Source organism: Mustela lutreola, chromosome 2, assembly GCF_030435805.1.
Source record: "Mustela lutreola isolate mMusLut2 chromosome 2, mMusLut2.pri, whole genome shotgun sequence".
NCBI lineage: Eukaryota > Metazoa > Chordata > Mammalia > Carnivora > Mustelidae > Mustela > Mustela lutreola.
In genome coordinates, this window is record NC_081291.1 from 155,264,812 (window position 1) to 155,277,604 (window position 12,793).

The 12,793-nt window shown below is 44.7% G+C and overlaps 1 protein-coding gene across 2 annotated transcripts in view; it reads left to right on the top strand.

Annotated features, from left to right (window-relative positions):
• Positions 1–3,685, top strand: part of SLC9A9 (solute carrier family 9 member A9) — a 695,514-nt gene extending 691,829 nt beyond the window's left edge. For both annotated transcript variants that reach the window (XM_059163846.1, XM_059163845.1), the window contains 2 exons: positions 626–731; positions 2,028–3,685. In XM_059163846.1, the coding sequence (XP_059019829.1) occupies positions 626–731; positions 2,028–2,255 (334 nt within the window). In that variant the 3' untranslated portion in view covers positions 2,256–3,685. The remainder of the gene's footprint in view (positions 1–625; positions 732–2,027) is intronic.
• Positions 3,686–12,793: the final 9,108 nt, after the last annotated feature.

The window sequence follows — 12,793 nt, forward strand, 5'->3', positions numbered from 1 at the left end:
TTTCTCTTAAGTTGTTAGAGCACTTGGGGATGAAGAGATAAGAAAGGTGCTAGACAATAGAATGAACCCGGCACCGACTGATTTACGTACTTTGTATACAGACACGTTGATGTATGAAGTATAAAGCGACCGCGTTGAATAGTGAAAATAAACCATTTTGGAAAACAATCTATGTTCACTACCCAGTTCTAAAATGACTGAACATTTTATGAAATACCACTTGCTTCTTTGTGAAAATTACTGGTGGTTTAAGCTATGTGTGCAGTTTTAAGAAAACAAAATCCTTTCTGCTATTGTTTAAGATAATTCTTAAGAAATGCATTCTCAAACAGATGAGACATTCAGGGAGGGAGGGGAAGAGAAGAGGAACATTTACCCCTCTCTCTGATGTCGGTGGCCCAGTCCCCATTTCTTTTTGATTAAAGGCTACCGGGAGGGCTGGAAAAGTGTGTGGAGCAAAGATTACAAACAGCAATTTTGGCAGGCCAAATTGCCTCCTGAATGAGGGAGTAGGGGATTTAAAGGTGAACAGAACTGTCTCTTTCGCTGCATGCGAAGCTTTGTGCTGTGTGGGAAGCGAAATTCTAACTTCCTTTTGGCAAGTATTCCTTAACAGGCCTTGCAGATATCTGAAACCAATTTTAACCCACGCGGGTCCTCCGCTGACCACAACGTTACCTGAATGGTGTGGTCCGATTTCCAGGTTGCTCACCAGCCCTCAGGCCTACGGGGTGAGTATCTCCGCTGAGCGGGACAGGCTTGGTGCCTACTGATGAGCCCAAGAACCTCAGGGCTATTAGTCCCCAGCCTGAGGAGGAAGCATTTAAAAATTCACAGCACCAAGAGGTATTTTTCTTTTCTTTTCAGATGCTGCTGATGTGGGCTCATTCTTTTAAAAATGCAGTTTTTTATTGTTACCAATATTTTTAACCATAAAATCAATTGAGAAAATGTAGAAGAAGTAATATGTCCCCACAAACTGCTGTGGTTTGAGGTTTTAAGTATTGGGCCTGTGCTTTATAGCTCAAGGGAGTGGATTAGAATCATTAGCAACAAACCAGGGTCAGGAATTGGAGAGGAGCAAAGTCTTGGAGTTTGGGGCACCCTTGGAGGTTGTCCAGCTGCCCACTCCCTTGCATAAACAGAGAAAAATGCATCTCAGATGTGCTCTGGACATAATAGCCTAAGGCGGCGGTTCTCCAAAGTGTGTTTCTGGACCAGCAGCCTCGGCATCACTTGGGAACTTGCTAGAAATATGAAGTATCAGCTCCCCATCCCCCACGCTCACCTCAGAACTCTGAACTTGGGGCCCAGCATCTGTGTTTCAGTGAACCTTCCAAGTGATTCTGGTACAGCCTAATGGTGGAAACAACTGACCTCGGTCACCTACCCAGGGTTCCTTCTGTGAGTAATTGTTTATGGTCTTCCCAAAGCCAGTGAAAGAAGATTGGAGATCTTAATTCTTTCCTTCAAGGAAAGCTCTGTCTGAGGAGAGGCATGTTGGCCTGATCTAGTTCGTTTCTGCCATTATCTGCTATCATGACTTCCAACCATGTTCAGCTTTGCGACACTCATCCCAGCAAACATACCGTGAGGACACACTTCTCAAATAAAATACAACAGGAACTGTTTTGAGAATTTAGTGATGGGCACGAGTGTTACAAAACCAATGCTGAGAATCATTCTGTGCACTAAGGTGCCTCCTCTAAATCCTACCTCCTCTCAACCTGGCTAGGTAACAGTTCAAGAAATCCACCAAATTTTATTTTATCTCCCTTAACCCAAGGAGGCACTCAGTGAGCACGTGCTCTCTACCAGCTTTCACATCAGGCCTGGAGGCCTCACATGGCTATGTCCCTGGGCCAGGTCTTCCATGGGAAATGCTCCCCCACACCTCCAGCCATAGAAAGGCTATGCCTGCTGCCGCAGAACCTCAGCCATGGCAAGACAGGGCCATTAAGAAGGGAAAACAAACAGTTCTTGTTTTCCTCATCATGAAGTGACTTCTCTCTCTTCCCAAATTCCAGGAACAGCTCAAAGAGGAAGATGTGGAATGCATTGTGAATCAGGACGAACTGGCCATGAGTTACCAGGAGCAAGCCACCTCACCCTGCAGCCCTCCTGCGGGCCTGGGGGTAGACCAGAAAGCTTCTCCGCAGACTCCGAGCAAGGACAACATTTACGAGGGGGACCTTGGCCTAGGAGGCTATGAACTCAAGCTTGAGCAGACCCCGGGTCAGTCCCAGCTGAACTAATGGCGGCTGGTGCAGATGTAATCCCAAGTTATGCGGGGCTCACAGAGGACTGTGGGCCAAGCTGGGGAGACCACGTGGCCAAGAGGTTGGGCCATGCAGTAAGAGAATCGAAACTTTGTCACAAATATCCTCCGGTGCCTGAAGAAGTCAGAATTTATTATTATCTGTCTATATTATGCAACTGAATTTGAGTTTTTGACAGCAGCCATTTTTGTTAGTGAATTGGGTGGGGGCTGGGGTGGGAAGGGTAGGGAAGGGAGGAAGTCGGGAGTCTAGCTGCTGCAAGGATGGAACAGAGGTGCTGGGGCCGCGGGTGTTTCTTCTCTGTCTGTAGCTCTCCAGGCCCTTCACTCTGAATTCGGATTTTATTCCCTTCATTAGGGAGAGTTGAGAAATCAGGAAAGAGTTTCTGAGCATAAACATGTGGGCTCCTAAGCTGCAGGAAATGCCCAGCTGTTTAGTAAATGAAATTTTTGTATTAAAAGACCTAGACTCCCACTTGCTCTTAATGACTTCAAGGCTATTTGCAAAGCCCACGCAAGGGATCGATACCACTGTTGCTGGCCTCGCAGAACCCATGCTGGGTGGTGACCCACTGTTCTCCTTGACGTTCTTTTCAAGCCGCTTCTCCTACTGAGGGAAGGGGTTGGTTACAACTGCTCTCCACCTTGATAGGACCCCTTCCAGAGAAAGCTGTTTCCTTTTCCCATATTATAATTTGTCTGAAGAATGAGCCTTCCTGTCCCTGCTTGCATCTGAATCATTTCTTGGCCCTGTGGCAGCTCCCGTGTGCATGCTGAGTAATGAGATTCTGCCGTAGAGGTTGGTCACCACATGACAGGAGCCCGTGCAGGAGTCCCGCCCCGTCCTCCAATTCCAGCTCTCACAGCTGATGAGCAGAAGCAGAAGCTAGACGAGCAGAGTTCGTGACGTGTAGACCACTGAGGAGTCAAGGACGCAGCATCAGGACTCCTCTTCCCAAAGGTGGCTCATGACCCATGACAGACAGACCAACACAATAGCTTTTAATTCAGCTGCATGACCTGTGCCTTGTAAGCCATAAAGATACCTCAAGCCTAGCTTCTCTTGAAATACAGATGTTAATATTAGGGACCAAAAGAGCAGGCTCCAGTGTTCGGTGCCTAGGCTATGATGGGTCTACTTCTGAAGGAGGTAGGAAATGATGTCTTCCTCAGGCCCAGACCTCAGAGGTAACATATGCTTTGCTAACCTGTTGTTGGGCTATTAACCATGGTGGTGTCAGGCACACTGCTATGTACATCGATTTTCTTACTTTCCAAATAGTACAGGGCACAACTTGTTTTATACTCAGTTAAGTATAATATGGTCATTCCAGGTGAATATGGCAAATGGCAAAGCATGAAGTTTTCTAACATGACTTAATCCTAATAAACTTTTGTTATAAAGTATGATTGTGTTGGCCAATGCTTTATTTAAAGACATTTTCTCTGCCCACGCCAATTGGCAGTTCGAAGCCTTTATACTTGAAATGCCAGATAAAGTGGGCACTGAGAGATAAGATAAGGGAGCTGCAAGTGTGCTGTGGCCCGGGAAGAGCCGGGGGGGGCTGGCACACCAAGCCACTGAATGAACGAAAGAGAGTACCACTGGGCCTGGGGAACATGGCAGCCAGAAATGGGAGAGCTAAGTCAAGCCGAGTGGGACAGCCTCCTCCTTTCACACTTGCAGGTGACCAGAAATCATGAAGAGCTTCAAAAACAGAGGGAGGGAGTTCTGGAGGAGAAGAGAAAGGAAAGTCAAAGGATAGGGATTCATCTTGTTTCTGCCCTTATCATGTTAAAAGAAGAGATGAGAACTTGAGGGCTGTGTGTGTGTGTGTGTGTGTGTGTGTGTGTGTGTGTGTATGTGTGTGTTGTGTTGTGTAGAAAGGCACACCAGGGAAAGAGAAGATCCTCTCAGAACAGACAAACATTAGTGAGGGCAGGAGTGGAGAGAAGGGAGAGAAATACGACCTATGAGATGGAAATGAGAAGTGTGGGGAGTGGAAGGTACCCAATCTGAAGCCAGCAGCAACTCACTAAGAGGACAGGACACAACTTCCTGCCCACTGGAAAGCCCCCTTGAAAAAACTTTCCAGCTGAACATCATGAACCATTACCAAGAAGAGTACTGAGGGGCTGTTTAATCTGGGTCAGGCCACTTATCCCCCTGACTCCAGGTAGGTAAAACATTGTGAGTCTGAGGAAATTGTGCCCTCTTCAATCTGCGTGCTCTAGTTTCAAGAAGCAATCACCAGCCTCCTTCCCTCTGAATCAGCCCAAGACCCAGAGAGAGGCTAGCTAGTGTCCCAGTTAGCAATTCATAAAACCAAATTCCCTTTATGCTCCTGTTGTGAGGGGTAATAATTTATTATCTTAAGATTTTGTGCTTTGATTAGCAGCATGAGGACTGTGAAATTCAAACCTATTATTTACTGCCAGTTTCTAATGAATAATAAAGGCAAAGCTTTATTCAAGTCACTAATGCTTGCCCTCATTATTAGAGCTTTAAAGAGGAGCCTAATTAATTAATTGACTGATGATTTTTCTTTGAGCTTCTTACCATGTATACATCACATACACACACACACACACACACACACACACACACACACATTCCACTCACTGTCAGACACCCAGCTAGCCCCTCTGTAGTGTCCCCCTGGTAGTCAGTACATGTCTGAGCAAGTCAGAAGCCTCAGTGGCCAAGTGCCATTAAGGTCTTCATTCATGAAGTTTCTAAAACGTTCTTGGAGAGCAATTTGATAATATAAATCAAAGCTAAAAATTCAAATGCCCTCTGACCCACTAATTTCATGTGCAGAACTTTTATTCTAGATATTTGAGACTATTATACATATAAAGAGTATTTACTAAAACACCTTTAATTGCCTTCCTGTTTAAATAAAACACAGCACAGCCTTTTCAGGACACAGCATCACATGTTCTGATGGAGAATGATCTCCAGGATATATTGCTAAATAAAAATAGCAAGGTGCAGAACAGAGTGCATGGTATGCTGCCATTCTGGAAGATTAAAGAAGAAATTGGTAATATAATTGCCTCTTAAGAACTGAGGGGAGACTTAATTTATCACTTCTGTACCTTTGGGGTTTTGTATGCTATAGATGAATTATTTATTCAAAAACAAATTAAATAATAATAAGAGTCCTATGAAATAACTCACTGAAGTACTGAGCTATGATAAGAAGTGGAATAAAAACCAGAAAATGTGTTATTTTCACCATGATCTCTGAGACCTTGAGAATATAAAGTGTAGCACCAATAGTGCCCGTACCTTCTGGGTTTACTCCTCTGCATCACCCAACACACATGGACGCAAACCATGTAAAAGGTCTTTAAAATTCAAAGACAAATACGACTCTGTCCCATCCGTCAAATAACTAATAGAAGAAGACAGCACTTTTAAAAAACAGTAGATTCCTTATAGGATACCAAAACATACAGGAAAGCTATAGTGGCCAAAATTGTATGGTATTCACCCAGAAATAAGAAAAGAAATCATGGGGCTCCTGGCTGGCTCAGTCAGTTAAGCAGCTGCCTTTAGCTCAGGCCATGATCCTTGGGTCCTGGGATCCAGTCCTGCATTGCACTCCTTGCTCAACGGGAGCCTACTTCTCCCTTTGCCTCTGCCTGCCACTCTGACTGCCTATGTTCTCTCTCTCTTTCTGACAAATAAATAAATAAAATTTTAAAAAAAAAAGAAAAAAAGAAAAGAAATCACAAAAATCTATTATAAACTACAGACACAGACTCATGAATATAGTTAGAAATTTCATTTATTAAAAAATGGCGTTGTAATATGGGCTGAGAATAAATGGGCTGTCATTCACCAAGTAGTGAAGACCAATGGAAACTTCTCATGACAAAGACAATAAACAAAATTTTAAGACAAACTTGGAGAAATACAGGCACACACATATGTACAGAATTTGCGTGTATGCCTATGTGTATCAGATTAAGGATTATTCTTCAAAATATACAAAGAATTTTTATCAATGTATGAGAAAAAACATTCTTTCAAATATAAAAATATGAAAAGAATATGTAGACTCTAACATAGATATCTTCTATCCAGACATTCTAGTCTATAAAAAGAAGTACTTGGTATCTATGCATAAGGAAGCATACAAAGTGATATTCATTGTGGCACTGTTACTGTAAATATTGGGGAGGAAGATACCCTCAATAGCAGAAGAGTTAACCACAATATTCTCACACTAGGGAATTCTATGCAACAACTACACTCTGTGTGGAATGGATCCATATGCACACACTCACATGGAAATATTTCCAAGATAAATCACTAGTGAAAAAACAGTCTGGAATGATCTACAACAGACTGATAATCAAGAGGGGAATGAAATCACTAGGGCTGAATCAAGAGAGCCTTTGGTTTATCCACATTATCTTTAATTTTTATAATGATGCCACATTCATGTATGGTCAGTTCTGAGAGTGGTCCTGGCATCAAGATGGGGGAGGAGAGGGTAGGCATGGTCAAGAAAGGCTCTAAAGAAAGAGTTACACATGAGATCTTGAAAGATGAGAAAGCGTGACCAAGCATATATGACTGGTGCTGGTCTGTGGGGCAGGAGGTGAGACTGATCACTAGAATGCGGGAAGAGCATTCCAGTTGGAGGGAACAGAATGAGCAGAGACAAAGAGGTGTGAAGCAACCGGGCACATTAGAGGAAATATAAGCTATCCCACCTGGCTCCCATACAGGTTGTTTGTGTTTGAGTGCAGGAAAATGGAAGAATAAGATATTTCTGGAGGTGTGGGTCAAACTAAGGACTCTGAGCCATGATCTCGTGACAATGGGGAGCTACTGAAATATTTTAAACAGGAAAGATAATTACATGGGTTGTGGGGAGATGGAGTACAAGTAAGCCTGGAGGAGGTATATAATAGCTCAGCTGGGATGCTATTTCAATAGCCCAGGAGAGAGTTGATGAGAAACTTAAATAAGACAGAACCAGGGGGGATGGGATAAACTTCAGAGCTAGAATCTACAAAGTTAACAACTGCTGGGCTATGGAAAGTGAGGAAGGTAGAGGAGCCCAGGATGACTCCAAGCTTAAGGCTTAAATGATAGCAGACTGATGTTTCCAGTTCATTGAGGGTATTCGGAAGAGGAACAGATCTGGGGAAAGGCCAACAAATTCAGCTCTGGAGATGCTGAGCCTGGGGTTCTTCTGGAGAGCTGCATGGATATACCCAGATGTTATTTACATGGATCTGAAGTTTAAGGGTAAGGTCTAGCCTGGAAATGTCTATTTGAAGGGATAAGATATGCATTGCATCTTCACCAAGAGTTTTTCAAATACTCCATGAACTTCCTCACCTTTCTCTAACTCCTGCAGAGAAATTCCAGTATGCCCTCCCCACAAAAGGAGGCCAGAATCCCTCCCCATGCCAGAATCTTTGCAAGCATACACATATTTATCTTCAGAGGCACCATAGACGATTTTCATTCAAACCCTGGGAGAACCATTGACAAGAAAAAGAAAGCGGGACCAGGACAGAGAACTGGGGAGTGCGAAATCCAGCAGTTGGACAGAGCATGCACCTGGGAAACAACCCTTGGAGAATCCCCTACTTGGAGATCTGGCATTCCCTTGCGACAAGGGTTAGATACAGAAAAATATTGATTTCTGCTGTTACTGTGCATGTGACCTTATACAACTGCCCTACCTTTCCTCCGCTGTGATGGCCAAGTTCACTTGTCATCTAGGCTAGGATAGAACCCCCAATGATTCTGCCAAGCACTAATCTAGGTGCTGCTACGAATGCATATTTTGAAGGTGTAATTAATTAATATCGTAATTGGTTGACTTTAAGTAAAGGAGATTAAGCTCCATCATCTGGGCACGCCTGATTGGATCAGTTGAAAGGCCGTAAGAGCAGAACTGAGGCTTCTGGGAAGAAGCAGAAATTCCGCCATGGAATTATAGTTTCAGCTCCTACCAGAAAGTTCCAGTCTGCCCATTCTGAAAGCCTGCCCTGGGCTGAGGTTTTTCTTCCCTCATCTGCTCTTTCACCTCTTCCTCCTCCCCATCTCTCTCTACACTGGAACAGAAGGACAAAGGTTGTAAGAGGATGCTCACACAAAATTAAGGAAACAGGTAGATTATTTGCTGAATTCGAAGTTTTGGAAAGGAGCACTTTGGGGATTTGTTTCTAAAACACACACTGTATACTATATTCTGATTTACTCCTACCCTGCTTCAGCTGTGGCACAGTTCAAGGATAACTGCCGTTCACAGGATGGCCCGAAGTAAAATCTTGAAGTACTTGTGAGATTAGCAAAAAACTTCTCAGGTGTTTGTTATTCCTAGTCGGGCAGCTGTTTGGCTAGCGTAGCCAAGGTTGCAAGGAGTGAGAAGCTTACCTATGGAAGGTTCCATACATCTCCCAGATATTGTCCATCAGCCTGTCATTCATTCAGTTGGACAAACTGCTGATAATAATGTAATAATAATGCTGATAATCGAGGTTAGGAATTGCCAATGTCAGCATCATTATTGGGATAAGTAAAGATGGATCAGATGAGCAATGATAGAGTCCAGAGTCCAGGAAGCACACCAATTCAGAGACATCTTGGCTTACCTCGTCACATAGACTGATTCGTTTTAGCCAGGAGTGGAGAGGTGGGGAGCTCCAGTAAGCCAGCCTGTAGGTAAAGGAGGGGACCATCTGAACTGCACTATAGGGATCAGCTTCTGTGCAAGACAGCATCCTCCCCAAGGCTCCCCACTCCTACAACTGGTCACAGTAGGAGAGATCAGCTTCAAATATCCTCTACTTCATAACATGGCCTAAGGCAACGCAGTCCTACAGTGAAACTCACCAGCCCTCAGTTGAGCAAAGTTACCTCCCTGAAACTCCATTGTCCACTCAGCATCTTGCAGATGGAAGCATTCAGGATATGCTAATTTCACAGAAGTGACCTAAATTAAATCCTGGCTAGGTAGAGCTCTAATGTACCCAGCACTATGTCTAGAAAGAAAAAGGAATAAATGACCCCTTGATAGGCATCTCACTTTTCCAGCTGTGGTATCGCATTTCAGCCTCACGGCAGCCCCAGGAACTTCAAATTTCAAGTCCTGCTTTCTGTGCATGGAGCTGGGAGACGGAGATGTTGAGTCCTTAGCCTAAGATCACACAGTTGATTAACGGCATAGAAGAGTTTTGAACCCAGAGCTGCATAGCTGCAAAGATCAGGATTATTTCCCCTATCCCAGACAGCAGGCAGAATAGCACAAGTCTGTCAATATGCACCAGGAACCCTTGATGCCCCAGCGCTGGGGCAGGAAACTTCACAGATACACTCAGCTTCCTAGGGGTTTACAAGGAAGAGACCAGAGACCAGAGAATGACCACACACAGAGCAATGTGAGCCAGAGGGAGCTGGGAGGCCCCAGGCTTCCAGGCCCTGGATCATCAGGACTGATTTGGTACCGAGTGGTAAAAATCTAGGTCAACACAGCTGAAGAAACAAGTCTTCACTTGTATGACTTAGAATTCCGGGAGTCAAAGTTAGCTTTGATACACCTGACTATAAGGGCACAAACCAGGCCATGAAGATACCGAGTAAGGGACAGGCGGGACCAGGTAGGGAGGTAAGTAGGAGGCCATGGGATCGGGCTCACAAAATCCAAAACATGGGAGATGAAAGGACACTAGAGATAAGGGAACAAACCAGACCATCCTGTCCTAGGTGTCAGAGGTGGGGTCTCGTTACAACAGCTACTTGTGACCAACCAAGAATTACCAGACCCTAAAAAGGAAGTAAGCCATTGGAGGTGTAATTATCACTAGTTCTTATTCTGTGGCACTATCTATAGAGATGTTAAAAAGATTTGAGTTTCCTGGTTAGCTTTCTATAAAAGACCATGCCTAAAAGCCCTCAGTGGCAACCCTGTTGGGTCCCCTCTCCTAAGAGCTTTTTCTGTATCCTTGCTTAATAAACGTCTATGGCTTTACTCACTCTCCTTCATCTGAAGGATTCATTCTTTGACTCTGTGAGACAAGAGCCTCACTCTCCCGCAGCAATACTTCCTCTCTCTCTTTCTTCCTCTCTTTCTCTCCCTCCCTCAATGACTCTCCCCCAACACACACTGCTCTTCTCTGTTTTTGCCTTGTTATCTCCAGACCCATCCAACAGTTGCAAAGATATCTACCAGCAGCTCTGGACTCCCATGATTCCTACAGCCAATAAACCCCAAACCATGAAGACATTTTTCTCTCAATTGCTCTAGCAAAATCTTAGGAATGACAATGGTTGGCCTACTTTGTGTCCATCATGTGTCCACATTTACATGGATAGTATTCACCCAAGGACAAAGTTATCGGGTTGGCCAGCCTACATCATGTACCCAGATTGTAGAGGATCAATAATAATCATTTCAATGACAGTTCCTACCATAAAGAAAAGCCAAGTCCTTTTTGTTGCCCCCTCCCATGTTGACCTGTGTAGCCAATATGATATTGTGGAAATAATAGTACATAATTATAAAAGATGCTTCCCCTTGTGACTTCCGGTCTTGGAACAGTCTGAGGGGAAATGAGTCGCCATGTTGTGGAGACACTCAAGCAGTCCCATGGCAAAGAACTGAGGCCTCTTGCCAACAATCAGCACCAGTTCATCATTCACGTGAATGAGCGACCTTGGAGGTGAATCCCTCACCTCCTTCCAGACTTGCTATGACCACCATTCTGTTTGACAATTTGACAGCAACTTCATGAGAAAGTCTAAGCCAGAACCCCCCAATAAAGCCCCTCGCAGATTCCTGATCCACAGGAACTATGTGAGTTAATGTTTGCTGTGGTTTAAAGCCGCTAGATTGTGCAGTAATTTGTTGTGCAGCAAAGATAATTCAAACAAACAGTTCCTAAACAGACAAAAAGAAGTCTATAGTCTTCTACACATTTAAGCACACTTTTTTCTAGCAGAACACAAATCTTTGCTTAATGGATAACAGTCCTGGAATACTGGTATATGTCAGCTCATACATATCGGACTTCCCCTACCTCTAATCCCTGAATCCAGAACCAGAACCAGAAGGGATGGTAACAACAAAAGCCACAGTCATCACACCCCCTCTGAGTAGGGTCAGCGGTCACCCAAGGCGGCCATACAGTGGGGTGAGTGACTGGTAGGGGAACCCCTGTGCAAATCCCCTGAGCTACATGCTAGATGCTATCAAGGGATAGAGAGGTAAGCAAACTCTGCCCCTGATTTCCAGGAGCTTACAATCTGGACACAGGGATAAAGGAATATCAGTGGTCTCTCATGCCACCCATAACAGACTTAGGCTGAAGAGAAATCTGGAAAGGAAAAGGATTATGGTACCGCTTCTCCACCTGTCTTAGCCCTGGACTCACCTGGAGAGCTCACGGTCTACTGAAGCCTGGGTCTCGGCCCCCATGATTCTGACTTCATTGGTCTGGGCTCTGGCTTGAACAAAGAGATCTCTTAGAACTTCCCAGATGATTCTCAGATGCAGCCAAGGTTAGGAACCACTAGATTATAAGGACTTTCTAGGAAGGAGAGACATGATCTGGGTGCAGAAAGTCATAGAAGTCTTCCTAGAGGAAGTGGTGGTTGGGATGGGCTGCAAAAGCTGGGAATGTGGGGAGGACCATCTAAGGAAGAAGAAGAATGAACAGGAGCAAGCTGTGACGCGGGGGGCTGACGCCTGTCCGGTGGTATCACATTTGCTGGAGCAGTGAGGAGCCCATTGGCCAAAACCAGCCGAGCGGTGCTGAGGAAGCAAATTCTCAACCCTCCAGCCATAACTACGGGCCTCGCTGAGACCACTGGCCGACTCACAAAACCTGCGAATCATCAAGTTCTAAATCCCTGGCATACAACACATTTGGGATATCATTTCTAGGGAGCCACAGCTGCTGCCCGAACAAAAGAGGAAAAAATAACTGCTCCCTTCAAGCCCCCGTGACCATGAACCATCATCTGCCAAATCACTTTAAATTGCTCCTTTTCATCACACTGGATCCAAAGATGAGGACTGCATCAGAATCTGGCCCAACCTTGGCTATGTCAACCTTGGCTATGGGTGTCCAAGTGCATCCTTTTCCTGGTGAAACCCTGACCAAGAGCTAGCCCTGCCCACCACCTTCCCCCACCCCCCGCAGGCTGTGCCCACCAGAAATGAAGAGAGGATTTGGGGCTCAGTCAGGGATTGCCTAGAGGAGGAAAACGTTTCCATTTTTCCCTTCTAGGTTCTTAGGGTTGATCTAATAATTAAATTGACATGAGACAGATTAATGAGAAAAACAAATTCTGTACATACAGGAGCCCCATTAAAATATGAGATCCCCAGCAGTCAGGTAATTGAGGCTGACAGGCCATTCGAAGCTCCAGAGAAGGGGGTATCGATCTGGGGCTTCAAAGGGGAGGAAGATGATTCACAGGAAGATGGGAAGAGCAAATGTTGGTAAACTTTTCTTTGTTATGCAGGTAAGTCATTG